This window comes from Lissotriton helveticus, chromosome 6, assembly GCF_964261635.1.
Source record: "Lissotriton helveticus chromosome 6, aLisHel1.1, whole genome shotgun sequence".
NCBI lineage: Eukaryota > Metazoa > Chordata > Amphibia > Caudata > Salamandridae > Lissotriton > Lissotriton helveticus.
In genome coordinates this window covers 1,313,974,643-1,313,999,063 of record NC_136067.1, presented here as the reverse complement: position 1 = coordinate 1,313,999,063, position 24,421 = coordinate 1,313,974,643, and the positions used below count along the sequence as shown (strand labels likewise).

At 43.9% G+C, this 24,421-nt stretch overlaps 1 protein-coding gene across 1 annotated transcript in view; it reads left to right on the top strand.

Moving 5' to 3' along the window:
• The window catches only part of MRPS5 (mitochondrial ribosomal protein S5), a 572,686-nt gene that overhangs the window by 111,051 nt on the left and 437,214 nt on the right, over positions 1 to 24,421 (top strand). Inside the window, exon 2 of the mRNA XM_078649050.1 lies at positions 15,634 to 15,771. Within this exon, the coding sequence (XP_078505176.1) occupies positions 15,634 to 15,771 (138 nt within the window). The remainder of the gene's footprint in view (positions 1 to 15,633; positions 15,772 to 24,421) is intronic.

Sequence of the window (24,421 nt, the reverse complement as noted above, 5' to 3'; positions counted from 1 at the left end):
CTTGCAGTGACAAGTGAATCCTAATTAAAAAGGTTCCCTGGGTAATTAAAATTATTAATGTTGTCAACTCTCTTAAACCCCACTGCATATTTTCTAGTTTTAGTCGTTTTAGGCCCACATACCATAACATATGACTTAATTAAATTAACTTTTAGATTGTGTCAGCATAAAATCGACAAATGCATTAAGTGAATTTTGAAGGCTATTTGCTGTAAGGGCCAATAAACGCTATCATCCGCATAAGAGTAACGGAACCCGGTTTCCCCCAAGGCGTGGACAGTTGATTTCTCTGTCTGACAAAAAGGCATCTAAGCCATTGGTGTTAACTAGAAATAAAAAAGGAGCTAATATACATCCCTGGTGGACACCTTCTGTGGAGGCAATAGGTTTAGTTTTTACCCCATTTAGGCCATATCTTATGGTTACAGAAGTAGAGGTGTGGAGCCTTCGGAGAAGAGAAATTAAAGCTTCCTCAACTCCCATTTTCCCCATGAGTGCTCACAGCTTGTCCTGATTTACAGTGTCAAAGGCACTGGGCAAGTCCATGAAGGCCAGATGAATAGAACCCTCCATGGCCTTCATGTACTTGCCCATGTTGGGGGACAGGTTGAGGCACTGTTGGGTGGGGCCGATCCCTTTCCTAAAGCCATTCTGTGTTCCTGCTATCACCCTAGTGTCTGTAGCCCAGGTTTCAAGTCGAGCAAGAACAATTTATTTGGTCATTATCTTAAAATTTTAATTTTGGTAATTCGAGTTTTTGTGGCCTTCGATTTCACAGCTGTTTAGGACATTTTTGAATTGTGGTTTTCGGCTATTTCAGATTACTATGTTTAATATTTTACATCCTAGTATGTCACGAAAAGGTAGTCTTAAAAGCAAGCCAGTTCCTGAATGACAAAATAATAATAAATATATTTTCACTCGCAGTTAAATAGTAGTATAAAGATAAAAGTGATTTTGCAGTTTGTAGTCGGATATAAGATCTCTAAGTAATGCAGCAAACTGAGGCACCTTTTATTTATCAGCGTTTTTTTCCAGAAGTATAGTTCCAAAATTGTGAGGTGTTGGCATGTATTAAAACATAACAAAGGAGGGCCATGGGAGATTTATAGACCAGCAGGTGTTAGCTCCTACATGATGCCATTATAACACACAAAAGAACACCTGGTTATTTAGCAAGAGAAAAGGAGAAGAAACAAAAGTGACCTAGCTGTAATGGGATTTTCCTTTTTAAGGATGATTTCCTTCACCTACCAATGGTGGCATTCTTCATCATTGGGGATCTCCTTGCACCATGACAGCTGTTCATGGTGCGGGCCACAACTTCCTCACAATGAGGAAGGAGCTTTTACGGTTTTATTTTTACATAGTAGATGCCCTAGGGTGAACTGGGGCGTGGGGGGGGGGGGAGGGGGGGTTCGAGTAGAGGTAAGCAGAGCGACATGTTGACCTGCATTGGTGACACGTTCAAGCAGGACTAATCCACTATTCCTGCGGTGTTCTTAATTGTAATCCTGACTCAGGGGTGCATGAATAAAGGTGTACTCGTACCCTGTAGTCGGTTTAAAATCACCATATCACTCGTCGTACGCTCTGTTTACCCCACTACCCCCCTAGGTCACCCTTAGTAGGTGAGGGAAATCGTCCTTCAAAAGGAATATCCCATCACAGTTAGGTTACTTTTGTTTCCTCTCTTTCGCTTGGTAAATAACCAGGTGTTCTTTTGTGTGTTTTGTTAGCATGTATTAACATAGTTTACAAGACCCTTTCAAGCCTATTGTTTTGCCCTAAATACATTTAATGTCCTACTTTGTCGTCGTGTTGTTCCACCGAGAAGTGCTGTAATCAAACCAAAGGTCTGGAGGATAATGGATTCTAAATGCAGATTTTTTTGATGTGCCTGTACGAATATTTCCCCAGAGCATTCTTTTGCTTTCTTTTTGTTTCCACCTTAGACCTTTTTTTACATATCAGCATTGAAGTAAATGATTCTGCTTCTGGGAGCAACGGTGCTTTAGGCAGATTATCATGATTGCCATTATGTACTGTTCTACATAAACCATGCCTTTGCATAAAAATATGCAGTATCTGTAATTGAAGACAACGAGATTCTTATTTGTACTGATTGAGAGTAATGAAGGCGCTTATGTTGGACATGAAAAAAAGTGGAGAGTTTCGGTATTATTATTTCGATTATCATATGTGAATATCTGTGGCACAGTGCCTTTGGCTACTAATGCAAATTGCAATAAAATAGTTTTCAGTACTATTATGTTTTTCCCTCACAACTGGGTGTGATTAATATGATCACTAGCTGTAAAACCATTGGAGAATATTAAAATAATTTTCCAAGTGGCAAAACAGGCCACGTGTAGTGTTTGAATAGAATACTTGGGTATGATTTATAATCTAATTGACCTGCTGGTGCATAAGTGAACGTTTTTAGCATGTATCTGGGTTTAGCTTTGACAGTAATCATGGTGTTTGTGCTCCTCTGCAGATGTGTGCTGGTAGGAAATGGAGCAGGCGCGAGAGAAAAGAGTTACGGCCCATTTGCCCCAAACTCTTCCATTGTAGTGGTCTTTTATTATATCATTATTATTCCTTTGTAAAAAAAAATGCCTCTTTCACAGCAAATGTGGTATTTTCTTTCTGAGATTCCAAGAGTGATATTCATGATGAACAATACTGACAAGTTATTATCCAGGGAAAAGAATGGTATCCTCTCACGTAACCAAACAGTCTGTCATCTCCGGAGAAGGGAATTGGTTGAGAGCAAGCAACTAAAACTGAAAGTGTACGTTTCTCATCTATTTCTTTTTAAGTCGAGGATAGGCAGTGTGTGCGCTGCTCTGCGAGGCATGTTGTATTCAGTATATGGCCTATCTGGGACTTTGGACACGCCCACCACTTCTGTTTTGTTAGTTGGCTTGCTTTTTAAAATGCCTTTTCTCTGGTTGGTTAATAATGTGCCACTGTCTCGCCTTTAGGTGCTTGGTTCCCTCCCAGTGCATGGCACCAATTGATTTTTTTTTGGTTGGCCAGCTCAGGCCATCTCTTGACTCCTCGCTGGCTATGTGCCCCTCCCTTCACGCGCAAATGCAGGGTGCATCCATGTCGTTATCTGTAGGCAGAACATTTAGCCCCTTTTCTACAGACCACTATCCTGCTGCTAAAGACCAGTTTTTTTTTCTTCATTGATCGATCTCTACAGTTAGGACCAACAATTTTTATGTTTCACGGTGCACGGTGCTGGTTGCAATCGTAAGTAGCTCAGGCTTTTTCTTTGCCTCCTAGCACTTGCAGTGACTGCTTAGGTCAGTAATTTGCGACTGCATGTACCAGGATTCAACTAATAAAACTTGACTGTTTAAGCTTCAGAATTTACCACAGGAGACGTTCTGAAAAAAATGTGCAGATGCACACATCTCTTCTACTGGGCTGAACATTCCGTATTGAATACAGCTTTACATTAAGTAAGTTTTGGTTTGTTGCAGAGGATAACACTGTTGAAGTGGCGGAGCTGCTGTTACAGCCCTGTAACTCATCTCTCTTGACCCAGAGATAGCTATTTAACATGTTCTCAATTGTGATGGTAGTACATCTTTTTGAATCTATAATTCAGTAATTTCTCCAGGTCACGCGTGACGCCTTCTTCCAGTCCTAGCTTTTTAGCTGGTAGCACTTTAAATGCCGGGATTTGTAGGCCTGCATTATTAATGTAACTATGTGATGCTAAACAACTACAAATCTGCTCTTGTCGAAGGCCACATGCCATTGAGGCGCTTGACAGCTATGCATTCTTAGAAAAAAAACTAAAAAACACTGAAATACATACTCTTTAGGTGAAAACTGAATGTATAAAGATGAGCAATGCGAGGTTAATCATACCTACAAAGGTCACTTAAGACCATGCTTTCTAGCTTTCTATTAATATTGGACACGTTCGACAAATTGATAAATGTACAAAACGATTCATGTTGGGTCTCACATGAAAGTACAGAAAGAGAGATGCTATTTAAGATGTACGCTATTGCTAATTTGGAAGAAAACGTTGCCAGACGATATTTTGGAAATAAAACTGTGCCATGCGTGTAATGTAGGAGGATGCAGAAAGAACAAACATTTGCAATGCAATAGGTCTTGCATTATTGATCTTTTGAGCTATTGGCAATGCATGATTATTTGCAACCCCAATAGTTTAATAATGCAAGACCTATTGCATTGCAAATGCTTGTTTTTTGCTCTGGCTAGAAACCGGTTAGACATATAAAGTTCAGGTCTTAATATGGAGAGAGGCAGTGTGGCATATGAAATAGCCTTTTTATGGACCTTCACCATTTTAATGACTGTTTCCTAGGGAGAGAGAGACACACTTATTTTACATCTTGCTAGAGACAGTGTTGGCTGTTGTCCGAGCGCTTATGTGATTAACAAGAAAGAAATATAGTGAGGGACTTGGGGCCAGCCCGTTTAGTCCCACACCCGCAACAACTACATACGTAGCTGTGACAGCCGATACCAAAGCAGTGAATGGAGCTGCCACCATTGCTACAATAGCTGAGACCACCAGAACAGCAACAACTGCAGCAATAAATGCTGACAGACCACTGACCTCAGCAGCAACCACTTCTGCCACAACAGCAGGAACCACAGCTGTAACCACAGCAGGCAGCATCTGCCCTAACAGTATTGGTACAAATAGCGACCATAACAATAACGATTACTGCCCCCACAGCAGAGACGGCAACAGCTGCCAGCAAGTTAGAGATATCTGCAGGGATAACAGATGTAACCGCAGCAGGATCAGCTGCCACAAGAGCAGAGGGCCAATGCAGTGAAAATATCCGCTACTATAGCAATAACAAAAGTTAACTGCAATAGCTTCTGCATCAGTAGCAGCCATAATTCTAAAAACACATTATTGACCTCTGCGGGTACAACACTAGAGACAACAGCCACCACAGTGCTATCGCGCAACGACCAGAGCAATGGATCATCAGCAACCTCATCATTCACAGCTCCCATCAGGCAGCAAAATAAGCAGCTTCTGCCGCAGCAGGGACTAGAGCGAGCACAGCACCTAGCTCCACAACCGTCTCCACAGTAGCATTAACAACTGCAACCATAGATGCAAGCAAATATTAATCACAGCAAGCATTGACAGGTTCCAGCACATGTGTGGTCACAGCAGGTACTACAATAGCAAACATTGTTGCCCCACCACAGCAGGCAAAACAGTAGCATCCACAGTGTAACAACAGGAGTGACCATAACGTTCACAAAAGCAGGATTCACAGCATCACCCCAACCACAGATGTAATGAAGCAGGACAAATACCAGCAACTATGGGTCCGATTCACAGAACTAACTTAAAACAAAATCCTAAACTTACTACTTTTGGTATTCACAGAAGGCATTTAGTAGTAGTAAAGTTAGGATTTTGTCTTAAGTTTGACTTAAGACAGACTTAGGACAGTCTTAGGACAGAGGTCAACCCCCTCCTGAAGAAATCCTCGGCGGACCCCACCGACCTCAAAAACTACAGACTCCTCTCCCTGCTCCTGTTCCTAGCAAAAGTCATCGGGAAAGCCATCAACAGCCAACTCACCACATTCATCGAAGAGCACAACATCCTCGACTCCTCCCAATCCGGCTTCAGAAAAAAAATACTGTACGGAAACCGCCCTCCTCGCTGCAACAGACGACATCCGCACCCTACTGGACAAAGGAGAAACAGCAACCCTCATCCTCCTTGTCCTCTGAGCGGCGTTCAACAGTCTCTCACCGCACCCTAACATGCAGGGATCCAAGACAAGGCCCTCAACTGGATCCGCTCCTTCCCTCCAGCAGAACGCAGCGGGCAGACTCCTCCCTTTCCTGTCCCACCCTATACCTACCACCTGCGGAGTCCCCTTGGGGTACTCCCTCAGCCCGACACTCTTCAACGTCTGCATGGCTCCGTTTACCCTATTCGTCAAAACCTACGGACTCAACATTCTGTCATACGCAGATGACACCCAACTCATCCTCTCCCTATCCAACGAACCCAATATCGCCAGACACAATTTTCGAGACGGCATGGAAGCCGTCGCCAAATGGATGAAAAACAGCTGCCTACAACTAAACACCAACAAAACAGAAGTACTTATTATGGGCCCAAACACCGAAGCATGGATCCTTACTGCATAGTAGTGTTCCACATAGGAATGCTGCGCATAAGTGTGAATTTCAGGCATTATATTGGTCTGATAAGTTCTCAGCACAGTCACCCAGTACAAGTTGTCTTGTTTTGCAAAGAGACATTAATTTCATGGGCATGCATCAGTCTAATGTGAGATATGTCTTTATAGTAGTCTGGCACTTTGAGTGGGAAAATCAGTTGTAAGTTTCTTTCATCATGGATTGTACATTGCTTCTTATTGCTTTCTTAGCAGTGATGTCAAGGGAGTGGCACGTGCACTGTACAAGTTGCAAGGAAGGCTGCTTCTCCCGCCACAAAGCAAATGTTGAGTGGTACTTTTCGCACATGACATTTGTCCCATCTGTGCCTTTGCCAATTAAATTACTAATCTCAAGATTAAAAGTTTCAAGTGAGTTTAGGGCTGTATTGGATATTGCATTCTGTACTGACTTGCTCTAATTCTACAATGCCAAGGAAGGTGCTCAGTAATGTATTACGTTTTTGGCTGAAGTAATAATGCTTATATGCACAGCAGTTGTTTCACTTCAATGTTTGATGATTCATCAATCAATAAAGAGTATGGTGATGTTCCGATGTCTTTTATGGATGGATGGATGGATGGATGGGTTTTTATATAGCGCAATATCACCGCCAGGTCTCAAAGCGCTTTGCATTGGGAACCCGTCCTGGTTTTTCCCTGTGAGATAGCCCCTACTGGGTATCCCCAAGGTGAAAGCCAGGCATCCCGCCGCGGGGGGCCGTAGTGGAGATTAAGCAAGCTATTGCCCAGAGTTGCAGAGTGTGAACCTGTGATTCGAGTAGGCACCGAAGCGAGAATTACCGAGTCCGTGGACATTTTGGGCTCAAGACCCTGCCGCGTCGGGAATTGAACCCTGGTCCCGGGTCTGATCTCAGTGTCTGGATCTGCCTCCTCTAACCAGTGAGCCACACTTCTCCATTTTATCAATTCCTTTTTACAATATGGGCCCAACACAGAATTAGTTAGTGCTGTACATTTGGTACAGTGCATTTGGAAGTCAGGGAATTCATACTTCAAACTTTCTCCATACTCATCTAAATTTATTAATTGATCTGCAGCAAGCAATTTGTATTACAAATTTGATTTCTGTCTCTTACTGGTCACTGGATATTGATGGAATGGGTTGTGTAAAGGATGGCATAGACACGCTCAGTGCATGACGACGTGAGCAGTGTTTTGTGGTAGCTGCATGTTGTTTCAAATAATTGCAATTGGCACACTGTTCTATGTGGCAGTACTTGCACACTGCCTTGATATTATCTGATTTTACAGGGGCTATCCATCTTTTAAATTCATGATCAAACGCCCACTCTTTTCTGTATATTTTTTAGGTACTGCCTAAACAGCACATGTGCTGTCTTTGTGAGACAGCTTGTTTACATACAGTGGGTTTACAGCTCGCACATAGCTTACCGTTTGTTAGCTTTAGTGTCGCTGGCATTTCTTTTGTCCCAGTTTGTCATGGTATGCAGGTGTCTTGTCCTCTTCTTGTATTTGACCCTCCCCTGGGCACAGAAAAAGTACTTGTGTCCATTCATTGCTCCCATTCTTGGAGCTACTTTTTTCTTTGTATTCAACCAGTGCTTGTGTTTTTAGTCTGTCTCCCACATTACCATTTACATACCTTTTTTCCTCTCATCTGTCTCACTTCCATGTTGCTTCTTTTCCTTTCAACCCCCTAACATGTACTCTAGGCCACTGCCCTCTACCCTAGGCCACTGCCCTCTGCCCTGGGCCACTGCCCTCTGCCACTGCCCTAGGCCACTGCCCTCTGCCTAGGCCACTGCCCTCTACCCTAGGCCACTGCCCTCTACCCTAGGCCACTGCCCTCTACCCTAGGCCACTGCCCTCTGCTCTTGCCACTGCCATCTGCTCTTGCCACTGCCCTCTGCTCTCGCCACTGCCCTCTGCTCTCGCCACTGCCCTTTGCTCTCGCCACTGCCCTCTGCTCTCGCCACTGCCCTCTGCTCTCGCCACTGCCCTCTGCTCTCGCCACTGCCCTCTGCTCTCGCCACTGCCCTCTGCTCTCGCCACTGCCCTCTGCTCTTGCCACTGCCCTCTGCTCTTGCCACTGCCCTCTGCTCTTGCCACTGCCCTCTGCTCTTACCACTGCCCTTCGCCACTGCAATATACTCTACGCACCTGCAATCTAGTCTATGCCATTCTGCTCTTCTTTGCACCACTCTATGCCACACCAGTGGATTATATGCCACTTTACTCTGCAACACTATACTAAATTGCACTTTATGCCACTCTACACTACTGCCCTCTACTTTGCCCCCTCTACACACTGCCACTGTACTCTGCACAACTGCACTCTGCATCACTATGCCACTGCACTTTACGCCACTCTACACCACTGCATTATTTGCCAGTCTACTCTGTACCACTCTATTCTGCCATTCCACCCCATGTCACTCAACACCACTCCATGCCACTCTACTGTATGCCACGGCACTCTACTCTGCACCACTCTAAGCCACTGTACTCTGCACCACTCTACTGTACTGTACTTTACACCACTCTACTGCACGATACCCCAGTGCACTATACGTCACTTTACTCTGCACTACTCTATGCCACTGCACTCTACTCTGCACCATTCTACTGCATACCGCTACACACCATGCCACTCTGTCACGCCATTGTACTCTGCACAGTGCCACTCTACCCCACTCCACTGAACTCTACTCCACTATTGTATTCTACACCACTCTCCTGCATTATACCCCGGTGCACTATAAGCTACTCTACACCGCTCTGTGCTACTTAACTCTGTGCCACTGTACTCTACACCACTCAACACCACCGCACTCTATGCCATGCCACTCTATGCCTCTGTACTCCGCACAGTGCCAATTTACCGCACTCAACTCTATGCGTAACTCTACACTGTGCCACTCTATGCTATGTCACTCGCAGCCACTCTATGCAACATCACTGACAGCCACTCTATGCTATGTCACTCACAGCCACTCTACTTTATGCCACTCATGCTACGTCACTCACAGCCACTCTACTCATCCCACTCTGCTCTGCGCCAGTCTACTGTACACTGTGCCACTCTACGCCACTCTGCTCTGTCAGTCCACTGTACATCTTGCCAGTAATCAATAATTAAACCGCAATTGCTTGGCACCTAATCGGTGAACTATGTCTTGATGAGGGCCAGGGAACCAACTGCAAGAGACCAAATGCTATTACCGTCCCTAGTTCACTGAACTCCGGGATGGGACCTTCGCAGCTATGGTATTCATTAGAGGCAAAATGCATTGTATCCAAGCTTCCTTGTTTAATAGAAGAACTTTGGCCAGAACACCATCCGGGCTGGCAGCTCTGCCCTTGACAATGGCCCTTATAGATTGTTCGACATCAGCATGGTCGAACTAATCTTCCTGAGGGACATGGCAAAGCGGAGGGAAGTTAGAGCAAGATAAGTTTTGGAAGAATGCTGGAAGCTTTGTATAAAGAGCCAAAGTGCTCAGCCCTCGTCGACAGAGGTACACCATTTACTGGGCCAGGAGCAACAGAAGCACCTTCCAGAACAGGTTAAAATCTTTAACTGCACAAGCTGAAGGGTAACCCATCTCTGATCATCCCAATTCCTTTTAGCTTTTGCTATAACGTGTTTATAAGCTTTGCGAGTCGAAGTTATATTGGACACATCTCGATTATTGGTAGCCCAGGCTAAAGGTCTTTCATGTTTGTGACACTTTGTCAAACCAGGGGTTTGCTTTCATTTTAGCTAGTTTAGTGTTTACCGGAACCATAGAGCGTCAAAAAGGCAGCTTGGTTTGTGACTAGTTGGTTATGAGAGACTCGTTGCTCACTCTCTATCAATGACATAATTGATGCCCCTGGGCTAAGTTCGCGCTTAAAAAATCTTATATTCATTAATTCATAATATTGTTAAAGTCAACAGTGATAGCAGAAATAATCTCAGGGCAGTTGGCCGCATGATTCCATTTTCGGTTTCATCTACGTTGGTATTTGTACTTTAATGGGCCTGGTGGCCGAAAACAAGTTATTTCAAGAAGGCTATATTCTATATGATGCACTTGCGCTGCTCCCACAAATCAATTCATGAATACATCCTTAATTTGTAGCCTCCACTTTCAAATTCCTTCTCCTTTACAGAACGTTTTAAAAATTTCAATTTTACATTATGGTGGATTATTTTCATACACTTTATTAATCTGTTAATACTATTTAATTTTCTAATATGTTCCCAGACCACAGGTCAAGAACCTCAGGAATAGAAGATTCAGCTATTTCGAAAAATATTTTCCTTGGTTGCAGTCACAACACTGTGGAGTCTGTGAACACCAAAGCGTAATAAAACAGTAATCACTTACTAATTGTTAAGATCTTGTGGTGTTGCAGGGCTTCTAAAAGGCACTTCACTTTACTACAAGATGTCTTACCCGTAAGGATTTAATCAGAATATTGCAAATTTAAGGTTGAAGCTATGCTATCAGGATTCTAACACTGACTGAAAGCAGATGTTTGCAGCACGTGGGCAAATTCTCTGAGCTTTCTTAGCAAAAATGTAAAGCCAACACCCGATCTTGCACACTCTTTTTTACATTCATATAGACAGTCTCACACACATACAAAATTGTCAAACTTACCCACCCCCATGTTCCTCACATGTACTACCTAGTTGCGAAACACTCGGATTCCTCCATCACGTGAGCTGCCAGCGGGATTCAAACCCTGGTTCCCCCGTTCCAATCTGGGCAGGTCTGGGACAAACGCGACCACTTCAAGGTGCATGCACTTAAAGCATAAAATGCATGAGGACCTACCAGTTTTCAACTGGCATCTACAGTACACTCCCGGTTTGAAATTCAGTTTCCCCTGATAAAGGATTTTCAACCCGAAATGCATTGGGTCATTTAAATGAATGGAACAAGTCATTGGATTCCATTGCCAAATATGAATGGTCCTCTCAAGGATGATTGAGATTGTTTGATCAACAATTTTATGTTGAAAATTATCATATGCAGAGATCAATAAATATTAAGCCAGCAACAACAAGCTTTTGTTTGTGATAATCTTTTTATAATTTGGAAAAACGTTTGATTTAACCCAAGGGTCTAATCGTCAGTGAGTCTTGGAACTGGCAAGTGGCGGTTCTGCCAGCTGTTCTTTCATTCACACTGTGTGCCATTGGGACAGTGCACACACCAAGACAGCTCGTGAACAGCCAATAATTTGAATACATTTGAATATTCGACAAAGTGCATGTACTAGGTATTACCTCATATTTCAGGTCTGGCTGTTAAACCACATCATTTAGTTTATCTTGCTTGCGCTGTCACTTAGAATGTAAGGCTTCAGCAGCTAGTGCAACTTGGGGCTAGAAAACACTGTCTGCTTTGAAACGTTTTGCAATTTCAAAATGAACTGATGTACAACACACTTTCCGGCCCTAACAAGCCTTTGCCCCCCCTCTCCCCCCCCACCCATAAGGCAAGTCCATGTAAAAAAGGAACAATTAAGGACCCTTGGGTCGAGTCCAGATTTCCAGTACCTCCTGGAGCTGCAATGGCCTACAAACCAGTGCGCTCTAACTTCCGGCTCAGCACCTGCCCCACCTTGCTGATACAGCAGGAGGCCTGGTGTTGGGAGCTCAGTGATGGTTGATGCCTGGGGGACTGGTGGTCAATGGCCTTGGTCTCCGCCTCTCTCTGTCAATCCAGAGACTGGCTCTGGGCAAGGCAGCAGTCAGTGAGTGACCAACACAGTCAGACAGACTCCCTGTCAAATTGCTGCTGGGCCTAGGGCACGCTGGGCTTGAGTTGATCTCGTGTAAGGACCTGGGCTGCTGCTGGCTGGCTGGCTGGCTTGGCTGACTGGCACAGGACACACACCACTCGCAACAAGGTCCAGAGGAGGAGGCTGCGTCCGTGACTGCTGAGGACTTTTAGCTGGAGGAGGGAAGGGAGGACGGGAGCAGGCCAGTGCATTGGTAGTGATTTCCTGCACTACTACAGATTGATGGCCATGTGACCAGTCAAGCACCACTAAGGGTGGTGTGCAAGTGATTGTGCAGACAGTGTGTAACACTGTTGAAACTTTTCAAGCAGACAGTATGCACACATGTGCTCTAATCCTTCTGATTGCACCACTGCACGTGGCATGATATCGTAAGTTAGTACCTGGACGAGCACTGCAGCGAGCTTGACTCGACAGCCAGGGCCCGTCCAAACAATGAGGCAATCATTAAACTAGCATTGGAAATGCAATAGGTTTCACATTTGTTGTAGTTGGAGCTATTGCCATTATAAATACCAATGTTTTTACCTATGCAATAGATATGCCCTCTCCACTTTAATAAAATAGAGAACTCTGTTGTGTTTATGTAGCAAACCTACAATGGTGCCTTAGCACTGGATGTGGAAATGGCGGTTCTGAACCCATGTTAAAACAAGCAGTGTTGTGAGGGTGCAGTACCACAGACTGTCACTGGGTGTCCCTTAGGACCTCTTTTGGCCACATATGGTACTGCACCGTGCAACATGACTAGGCAAAGGATCTGGCACAGCGGTAAGAGCTGCGGCTTGGTGAGCTGGGAATCCCGGGTCGAGATTGCAACATCCCATGGTAATGGCTACATTTTTCCTGAGCCCATGGCTAGGTGCTCCATATAAATAAAAGCATTTGTAAAGTACGAGCAAAACAGGAGTGGCCTTGGAGGGTGGTAGGGGCCTGCGAGCAGTGTTGTGGGAGGGATGAGGGGGAGGCACAGAGATAAAGCAACTTCAAGCAAATGATGCGACAGAAGTTTCACTGCACAAGTAAACAGAACAGTTAACAAGCAAAGAGGCAGAGCAACTAAAAAAAGAGTTATCTCGAAGAATAAATAACCTGAACAGTTGGAACAATTGTAAGAGGGGCAGTCCTCATGGGAGGATACAAAATTCCAAAGGGCAGGATTACAAAGTGTATTCACCAATGAAAAGTCAATGTTTCTAAAGGACTGTAACAGAAACCAATGCAAAAGATAGGCGTTTTTTCAAGCCCATATCGTAGATACAGCAAGTTTCGAAGAGACTGCGTAAGCGCTGCCTAGGCGAGACTTAAAAATAAGAGTCCTTCTGTCGTGCCCACATTGATCCAGTCATTCTAGGGGCAAGCCTGCAGCATAGAGCAGGACCATCACATGTGGTGCTTTCAGGCTATGACTGATTGCTGGGGGATGTGTGATTATGGACATAACTCTTTTTCATAAATTTTGTACATGAAGAGCCAAAGAAAGCCCATATTTTTGCATCTCAGAGTTCCCCCCACCCCACACACACACAAATGGGAAAATGATCACCCATTTTTGGGACACATAGCCCAATCTGGCAACACTACGCCCCCAGTTTTCTAATAACAACTAGAGTGCTAATGTTCTGTATTTACTTTAAAACTGTGGCCCACCTGCCTCCATCTTAAACCATTTCCTTTAGGAACGAAGAACATGAGGGGGTTTGTTTTGTCACAGAAATTATGATCAGCGCTCTTGAAAGTTAAAATGAGCATGCATTTTCTGAGCTGTTATCTTTGTCATCCATGTCGGTAAAACATTCTGACATGCAGTCTGAGACATGATTCCTGCAGCAGCCTGTCAGTTAACTCTGTTGTACTGTAGCTTCCTACGGTGTTTTAATTAACAGCTAGAGCCCCAACATTTGGTGTTTATTATAAATCATATATATGGTATGCTAGAAGTCATCTTAAATCAAAGCTGTCAAGCTTAAAGTATTTCCTTTAGAAAGTAAATGAGGTTGTTCTTTTTGTCATAGAAATTATGGTTAGTGCTGTAGAAAGCTAAAATTGAGGACCCATTTTTTAGGAGTTCTCAAATATCTTCCTCATTGCACCACCAGCAACCTGTCAGTTAACTTCCTAGTAATCAACTGCAGCTTTACCACAGAGTTCTAATGAGCAACTAGTGCGCTAATGTTCTGGATTTATGACAAAGATGTGGCCCATCTGAATGCCATCTTTAGGGAAGCAAAGCTGAAATACTGAAACATTTCCTACAGATTACACTGCAGTAAATGAAGGAATGAGAGGTTTCTTTTTATTGCAGTAACTATAGTTTAGGCCTAATTACGAGTTTAGCTGTCCATAGGACTGCCAAACTCGCCGTCGAGATGCGGTGGTGGTTGGGGACCACCGCACCAGAGGTCTAACCACCGTATTGGTTGGACTTTCATGGGACTGCTGCAACCTCCATAGATCTGCGATCCCTGATGTTGGCGCAGTGATCTTAAGGCCGCAATATGCTTGGTAGGGCCTCTGCGGCACCGTCACACATATTACGAGTTTCCTCACTGCCCGTGGTCTCATGGTGGTTCTCACACCATAAAACTGCTGGCTTTAAGTACCATGCCCCGATGCATGGGGGTGCATGCAGGTGGACACATGTTGTGCCCCCCTGTGTGCATGCACCTCTGTTCCCGCACGGCATAAATTGCACAGTCCATGCTGTGCAGGAGCAAGCATTGTTGGTCCAGTGGCAGTGCAGTTCTGAGGCCTTTGTACTGCACGCCGCGGGCCCGCCAGACTACGCAATGACTCGTAATCTGGTGGGTGGCGGTGAGGTTTGGAGGAGTGGGCGGTGACGTGGCGGCCCGCTATCACGCCACCACACTCATAAGTAGGTCTTTAGTGTTCTAGAAAGCTAAAAGAGGTCACATTTTATGAGTTCTCGAATATCTTCGTCATCCATTTCAATAAAACATTCTGACACACAGTCAAACATGTACGTCCAACCCCACCAGCACTCTTGCAGGTAACTCGCTAGTATTCAACTGCTGGGTCACAACAGAGTGTTAATGAACAACTAGAGCACAACTATTTTGTGTTTAAGAGAAAAGTAAGTTACTATGGAAATGCATTTCCTTGGAATAGGAGCTTTTGAATTTAAAGCAGGCTGAAGTAATTGAACAGTGAGCTGTTATTGCAGCCATGAAACAAGATGGTTCATTAAAAATGTGAGGGCAGGAGTGAGAGTTTACTAATTAGAATAATATATTTTTAGAGCTAAAATAGTTCGAGAGAGATATCTGAATATGTACACCAGACGTCTGCACAAGTAATTTAAAAGGTGGACTGAAAAGCTTAACATGGGGGTACACCTGTCGTTTGAGATATTACCCAACATGTTACGATTTATTAGCTGCCGCAACAGCACAATGTATTTATTGTCTTTGTATACAGCACTTAAGCATGTGAGTCCTTTGCATTGTACATTTCGTATGTTATTGTACTTATTAGGATTGATAGCAAAACACTGGATCTCAAAACTGTAAGCAAGAGAATCCTGAATGGCCAGGTGATGCTACAAGTGCCTGAAGCAGGCCTCTCGCATGATTGATTTAACATCATTACTTTCTGTTTCCTGCTCTAGGCGGCCTCTCCAGCCCAGGAATTGGAAACACCTGTCAGTTCGCCCCCCTAGCCGGAACTCTGCAGACTCACTGTATTATCTCGGCTCCTGGCAGCTTTACGGTGCAGCAATGCAGACACGGCAGCTTCTTCAACAAATGTAAGTCAGGTGATTTCGAAATGAGGGCAGGCCATTCCTTTAAATGTGTAAGGCGTGTAGATTTCACTCGCAAACTTTCATCCATTTGTACGTATGGGGAAACCTTTCTTAAAGAAGATAACATTTTATATCATAAAGAAACGTTAGTTCCAGTCTTTAATATTTTAATCTTTGGCATTGCCAGCTGCTCTATCTTAATTTTATTGAACGAAGTATGATGGAAAAAGGCCATGATATATCACTGATTTTACTGTTTTTTTAGGATAAGAAGGATTGGGTAGCACAGGGGACAGTGGCACACACAGGTTCTAACAAAAGTGTCAGGTTCACTTAAATAGAATGTCAACTTTGTATAATGGGTGTCAAACAAAGGAGGACATTTGTATGGACTACTAACCATTCCAATGCATTAAGTAAATGTTTGCCAACCAGCCAAGTATCTCAGAAAAATGTCCATCAATAGTAATTAAAAGCCATATAGTGAATCCTCAGTTGATTACCTTTTCATTTTCTTCAGGTAAGGAGCTTCCAGCCAACACGTGTTTCATCATTTGAATGTAAAACCCCCGACGACTTCAGGGAAAATGACATGCGTTGTATATTTTCATAGTTTCGCTATAAATTTTCTTATTATAAATACCAAACCCTTAATGCAGAAAATAAACCCTTACTTGAGGATGTAACGCAATATGTGAGCCTGGATGGAGTGGTATCACCTGCTAGTTTCCTGACTTAGTAGTGGTCCTTGGTGTATCCCTAACTTAGGATTCATATAATAAATTGTATGCCTTAGTGGGGTGCTGCAAGGAGTCAGTTTACATGGCTGTCATGTAGGGATACCACTCCCTTTGGTGGTGATCCATACTATGCCTCACACAAAAATATAATTTGTTATAAGAATCCTAAAGCAGGAACACATGAAGGGCATAGATACTTTGATGTTGGGCTCATCACAATGTATTGGATTACCCAGTCTCTACCTGGCTTAAAGAGTACAGGTTCACAGTATAAATTCAAGACGCCGGCCTAATTTCGTCCCAAAGGGTGCTGAGGCTGAGTTTTATTGGAGCGGTCTTGGGACCAAGTCTAAATGGCGACATGCTCAATTACAAGCCTCAGCACGTCACCACTGCCTGGTATTTTCATAGTGCTCTTGGGCTGATGTACTCGAGTATAGCTGAGGTGCGGATGATAAAATGAGCGCTTTGCCTGATTGCCACCTGCAGATAAAAAGTCAGAATAGTACAGTAAAGGCGAGCAGATCCTTTATTTTTGTTTTTATGGCGCGTGAGGGAGAATATTCCGAAGAATTCCATTCACCATAGCAACAGATTGTTATCACCATCCAACTGCTTGTAGCCTTTGTGGTTTGGGGGAGTGTAATAGGGCAGAGGTGGCACAGTCTGTGATCTAGAAGTTTACAGCGGTACAAAAGGGGGTGGTGATGGACGGAGCATCTGAACCAATCAAACACTCACACCCAGTCAAAAGATCTGGGTTTAATCCATCACCGTTCTTTAGCCCACTCGGCCACCCCAGTTCAGACATGGCTATATGCAAATCGGTCTGATCCTGTGCCTCATGGGAACAGTCCAGCCCGAACTACCAAGCCATGCCTTCCCTGGACCGGAATCAAGCTTCCGAGGACCGGTTCCTGGCATTACAGCCGTCTTCAGCCCGGCTTGCTTGAATCCAGTGGCAAAGTGAGCAAGGGACTCACGTCTGAGCATACCCTGCCACACTTATGGCGGCCAAAAGCGGTACAAAAGGGGGTGGTGATGGACGGAGCATCTGAACCAATCAAACACTCACACCCAGTCAAAAGATCTGGGTTTAATCCATCACTGTTCTTTAGCCCACTCTGCCACCCCAGTTCAGACATGGCTATATGCAAATCAGTCTGACCCTGTGCCTCATGGGAACAGTCCAGCCCGAACTGCCAAGCCATGCCTTCCCTGGACCGGAAACAAGCTTCCGAGGACCGGTTTCTGGCATTACAGCCGTCTTCAGCCAGGCTTGCTTGACTCCAGTGGCAAAGTGAGCAAGGGACTCACGTCTGAGCATACCCTGCCACACTTATGGCGGCCAGTCTCTGCGGTAGCTCAAGTAGGAGCACTGAACCGCATGCGCCTCCAGCATAGCATAGGGGGCCAGTCACCCCTAGACACGCATTATCTACACTACACAATCACTATTGATCACCTCTGCACTGGTCCTAATGAAGCGCACTGGATCTACCTGACCACGCTAGCGCGAGACATGTCGACCTGACCACACTCTGTGTTACCCAGGGTACATTATTACCTATATGGTAACACACAACCTTTTGTTTTTTTAGTATGACAGGGGTACCTATCTATCACTAATAAAATCACTGCCCTTTGGTAACCCCTAGCCATTTTTATCCACTACCCCACCAGCACCGTCACTGAGAGAAGGACCCTTTCTACATACCTACACATCATACGGCTGTTCTCTGAAAAGATCTCCGATAAAGCGACACTTCGGGGGATCCGTAGGGCACAGCAGCGCCGGCCCAACACGGAGCACCGCCCGATTATGAAGCATGACATCCTTGGTGGTGTGTGAGGGCAACAAGAGACAATAAGTGTCTTCACCTCCCCCCCCCCCCCCACCTGCTTGACTTTGGGAGGGTCCAAGACCAGACCTAGCTTTTTCTTCCTTCTTTAGGATCTCCCACTTTGCCCTCTACCTTATCTGAGTGTGACCATGACTTTACAGCAAGCACTCCGACGGAACAGTGACCCCCCTACTTGCTTATAACATTAGTACTCGGAGCTGGGGCACTGGACCTCAACTAGCTCCCCGTCCCCCCCTCTCTTTTGTTTGATTTAGCATTTTAGAACCTCTCATCAGAATACTCTTGGACCTGTAAAAGATTCAGAAGAAGGACTGCTCTTCTATCTGCAAAAGGAAGACTGGACCTGATCCCTTGAACCCAGAAGCGACCCAAAGTTTAGTTGGCTAAACAACCTACTTGAGTTACAGGGTCACAACAAGCTTCCAGAAGCCTTACTGCAACTGTTCAGCTAACCAGCACCAACTGCACTTGCTTCAGTCCTGCTGTTGGCCTCTGCTGCAGTGAGTCCTGTTCCCAAGGAGGTGCCCCCCGAGGTTCTGGGCCCTTGGCTGTCACCCGAGTGTACTCCTCCTGCCTCAAGTCTACAGAAAATGCACTGATGTGAAAATCCAGAAGTCTGAACTCTTCAAAACTGCAAGCGGGCTCCTCGTGTTAGCAACGGTCACCCCATCTCAAACCAATACAAAGTTCCGACAGTGACCTGCTCTTCGCACCAAACTGACTGCCCACGTCATCCTCCAAAGCGAAGTTCAAATGACGACCACTCCTTGCTCTGACATCAACCTCCTCAAGGCCCCTGTGAACGCAAAGCTGCTGCTCCTCATGTGGACTTGAACTTTGAGAAGGGAAAACCTTCAGTGGAATGAACCTGGTCCCTGTATCCCTTCACGCTCCATCGCAATCACCTGAATTTATGACTTTAAGGCCAGTGCAACCAGATAGCTGAGAGTGGTGCTTTGTGCTTCATGGTGCTATTTTCACCTAAATCTTTAACAATTGATAACTCCTTTTCTACTAATTGGATATGTGTTGTTTTAATGTAATTTTATTTGTTAAATGTTACTCTATTTTTCTAAAATGATTTGGGATTTTTCTTGTGTTGTGCTTTTACTTTATTGATGTTTGAGTACTGCATAAATGCTTTGCACATTGCCTCTAAGTTAAGCATGACTGCTTTTGTGCCTTGTTACCAGAGGGTTAAGCACAGGTTTATTTAGTGACTTTTGTGGTTCACCCTGACAAGGATTGTTTTTATTACTTGAGTGGGACTCTCACTCCTCAACTAATAACCCAATTTCTTACAATCTCCTTACCCTCCCTCTTCCAGATCTGTTCCTACATATGCTGTGGCTCTTTCTCTGTCCCCTCTTTACTCCCATGCCGACTCCCTAACCCCACCCCCCATCCACACATTTCCTTTGCTTTATTTCTCCCTTCCTCTCCTCGGATTCTTCCATTTTTTACCCCATGCTTCTCCCGTCATGTTCTCTTCATTCACCTTCTTCTGCCTTGTCCTTTCAGTCACCACTACAATCGCTGTGCCCACCATGTCTTCCTTCATGTTCCTGTTTTCTCTCATTCACTTTTCCTTATATACTCTTCCTCCCTTCCACTCTCTCTCCTCCTCTCTATTGTCCCTTCTTCCCTATAACGTATTGTGATGTACCGAGTATTGGTTCTGTGTTTTTGGTTTCAATATTTGACCATATTGCCTATATTCATTGTATGACAATGCATCATTGTTATGTTAATATGTCAAGCGCTCTCATAACTCCGGGATGATACAAAACTGTTAAATAAATGATTTAAAAAATCCTATTAGGTCTTCGGAAATAGTGAATGGATCTTGCAACCAGTTTTCTTTTGTCTGTTTCGTTTCTGTTCACCATTTCCTCGTAGTATTTATTTGGCACCTGCCAGAGCTGTGGTAAATCTTCTCTGAAGATAAATACTCGTATTTGGAAAGTCAGAGGAGTCCTGAATCACCTCTATTGTTGCAGAAGGGGGGATATTGGTACCACAATTCGCTTTCATGTCTGCCAAGTATTGGCCAAAAATCGCTGTAGTAAAGAATACTCCTAGATAATGTGGTCTATGTGACTTCTCTATGTACTAAATCTCCAGCATGCAGCACTAGGGCCTAGTTTGGTGCTTGTAATCTTGCTGGTGACCAGTGCAGTTGATGGAGGATTGTAAAGTGTCCAAACTTCAAGTGTTTCTTCTCGAAACCCTCGATCAAGGGAATTTTCCGGTCCTTAACCAGAAACTATATTGACAAACAATTCTCCCATCAGCCTTTAAGGGAATGCATTTTAGTTGTGTGAATTGCTGAGCAACAAGGGTCATGTTGAGATTAGAGACCACCTCCTTAAATGCACTCCATGTCCATAGTTAATAGAGGATGGGCAAGCATTGCAGTACAGTCAGATGATTTCGGCACATGTGTTATGCTGTGTTACAGTTGATAGTGAGACTATATAGATACAGAAACATTCTGAATTCCTCTCTGTCAGAAGATTTCATGTCTCCTTCAGATGGCTATCCATCAGTTGTCAGAATGCAGCTCCATTGTTTTCAGAATAATTATTTCCCTACAATTAGAATCATCCCATTTTTCCATATGGCGGCCCATCAAGGATCCTGCTATTAATCCCTTACTACCTAAGATCCCTGCGCCAGATATGTTATAAAACTTGTGAAATGGGGTCCATAACTCCAATTTCAAAGTCCCTGTGCAGAATAGGTTTACATCTCTGTTTGCATGGAGTATGTTTCTATCTACATCACTCCAGTCTTCTGCTAGATGGAGGCATGAAAGCAGAAGTTGCTAATTGTTGAGAGAGCCAATATAATTTGATATGTGGCAGACTTTGGAACCCTCTCCTGAAGTACCTCAAACATATTATAACGGGCTATACCTACCAATAACCCAATCCCCATTTACCAAATAATCAGTCAGTTGGCAGTGAAGAAGGTTCAATTGTTTATTAAGCAAAATACTCTATAGAGGAGCCTCTCCAACCCTCACCCATCAGGTGCGCGGAGAAGACTGCTGGCTTACATTCAAACAGAAGGCTATATACTTTCAGTTCAACACATAGAATCAATGTAAAATGAAAAACACCAGTTGGCACTCTGGCCCCAAGGAAGGACCATATATGGCACACATGATTAGTTCAAAGCTTTACTATTTATTACTGAGAGGGTCAGGAGGGGTGACTCCCTTGCGTTTTGGTTCCCGGGAGTGTAGGCACGGCGCCTCCTGGAATGTGCTTATCGCACCCAAAGCCAGATGCGACCTTGAGTCCCAGGACAGAGAGAAAACAGTTTACCTTCAGCTGCTTTCAGTAACTCAAATGAACTGGGGCTTGACAACTGCTAGAGAGTGACACGTGATCACAGCTCGTGTCCGAATCAGAAGAAATAAAATGGCATCTGTATGGTTCTCGGCCTACTCTGTTAGTACTAGAAACACAGGAAAAGAATAAACCTTTTCCTTCCAGGTAACGCATATACGCGTTATGTTATGTGTATATCAAACAAAGAGGATATATAGATACACCATGCTAACATAATATATGTCCGATACTCCTCATGTAGGGGAAATTTAATTTGTATCCCTCACTCCCCATGCTAAAGAGATGACATTTAGTTTCAGGGCCTTTAATTAGTTCCCCTCCTTACCCCAATACAAGCACTTTGACACTTTGATATTTCTTTACATTGATTACAATAAGTATGTAGGAATTAAGGAAGCCCTCCAAAAAGGCATTTGAGTGTCGGGCAACTCTTATCTGGAAAATTTAAAACCCTCCCCACCTGGATATTTGTAGCATGGTCCACATAGAGAACAATGGTTTTGTTTCTGTCAGCAGGTTCAGATTATTCCGAATTATTTTTTTTCTTGCTATATTGAGTCCTATACTTGAGTATTCCATGTAGGATGACTTACATTCAAAAAGTACCCCACATTTCTCATCTCTTTTCTATATTTGGCCTAAGCCCGCAGTATCGCTTTCTTTGCCCCCTTCCCAGAGTAACCACCCAAAGAGTGCCTTACTGTATAATTTATAGTAGGTGCGCTGAAAGGGGATAGGCCTGTAACATTTTTGACCCATTTTTGTCAATGGACATTTAATAAGCATGCCTTACGGAAATGGTGGTGGAATATTAAAAAATACTACTTTGCAAAAGTGTCTTTGCTAAATCGCACCGCATGGGCATCGAGTAATCTTAGTAGGTCACCTACCGATGTATCCCTACTTGGCACATACCTTACATTTTTTAGGATAATTCTAATGTCACTAAAGGAGAGAGAGAAGAGTGTTATGGCATAAATACAGAGGATAATGAAGTAGCCCGGTACCAAAGGTCACCCCTAACCTTCTTGAGTTTGAGAAGGATGTGGATCTTAGAAAATTGGTCAGATTCAATATCCTCGCTGATGCTGGAGTCCATATAACTAGGGTACACAGCATCACTTATTGGCTCTATCCTACATTATGCTCTGTGATCCTTCGTTTACACAACAAACTTTACAATGTGTTCAGCATGCTCCCTCACCCCGTTAGATTCCCTATTTTGCCAATGGTTTCTGCTTGGCACTAAAGCCTACCATTTTGTCAGGACAGGGTTGGGGCCTTGTCCTAAAATAGGATTCCACAGTTTTGCCACAATTTTGCCATCACAAATTTGATGTCTGGGGAATCCGCAATTGTCCATCCATTGACCACAATAGTCATTGTTCATTTTTACTTTGATCCCTTCTTCGTTTCTAGTATGTTTGCCAACATTTTCAAGTGGTAAACTCTGGCATGCCCTTGGGTATAGTTTTAGAGTTCTAGTATAGTGCACATTCACCAGAGCGTCTTTGTGTAGAGCATACCAGTAAAGCCACACCTCACTGTCGCGATCCAACTGAAAAATTGAGTGCTAAACCCTATAGTGGAAGCATAGCTAACTAAAGATTGAATACGTGAGTTTTCAATAATTTCCTAAAAATTACCAAAAAGGTCTCTCTGTGCATGGTCAACAGCAAAGAGTTCCATGTTTTTGCCTCCAACATAAAAAAAAGTTGTTGCTAAAAGTAACTGCTCCTGCTCTGGGAACACAATAGGTGTAGCTGTCACCATGGCTTTAAAATAACTATGTTATGATTAGGCAGCCAAGGTGCTTACTCAAAATAGATAAGATAGTTGCAGGGTTTGTGCTGACACTACAGTATGAACAGTAGTGTTATGAATTAGTTGAAGTGAGTCAAAGGTTTTTAGGGGTGAAAGATATGTTAACCTAATCTATTTGTGATTGAGTAAGGGCATTGATTACAAACATATGGAATTGTTTGTCAATATAGGGTAAAATGAAACATAACATTTTCAAGTGAACAAAGCGAGAGGTCTTCATCGTCTCTCCCGAAGTGTCCAGATCTAGGTTAGAGTCAAAGTAGATGGCCAGATTGCGAACAGATGAAGCTGGTGATGGGGGAAGATCCATTACAACAGCCCATTATAAATCTTCTGGTGCCATGAAGAGATCGGTTCTTTTTTAGTTGGATTTGATTTCAGGAAATTGTTTGACATCCAGCAGCGGATCAAGGAAAGGCTCTACATTATAGATGAAACATGTGAGGTGCAGAACAGCCCACAGATCAAGGGTGTGTCATCCTCCTATGTGTAGCAACTGTCCACGAAGGGATGGAGTAAGTGAGTCAAAGGACATGTATAAATATATATATTTTTTTATGAAAAGGAGAGGAGAGTATCCACATCTGTGGAACTGCAGTTGAGAGGGTTGTCTTAAAATCTATAAGAAGGTAAAGGGACTGGTTAATAGCGGTTTGCCAGAAATGAACCCAGTTAATTATGTAATGTTTTTGAGGCATGCATTAGCAAGTCTAGTGAAGAGGATGGCATTGTCAATGGTGTCCAGCGCAGCAGAGCAGTCCAGGAGAACCAATGCTACCGCCATGTACCAACTTCCTCTTGTCAACAGTTGCTGATACTTCTAACAGCTCTGTGCTTCTGGAGGGTCAAAAACTCACTTGGCAAC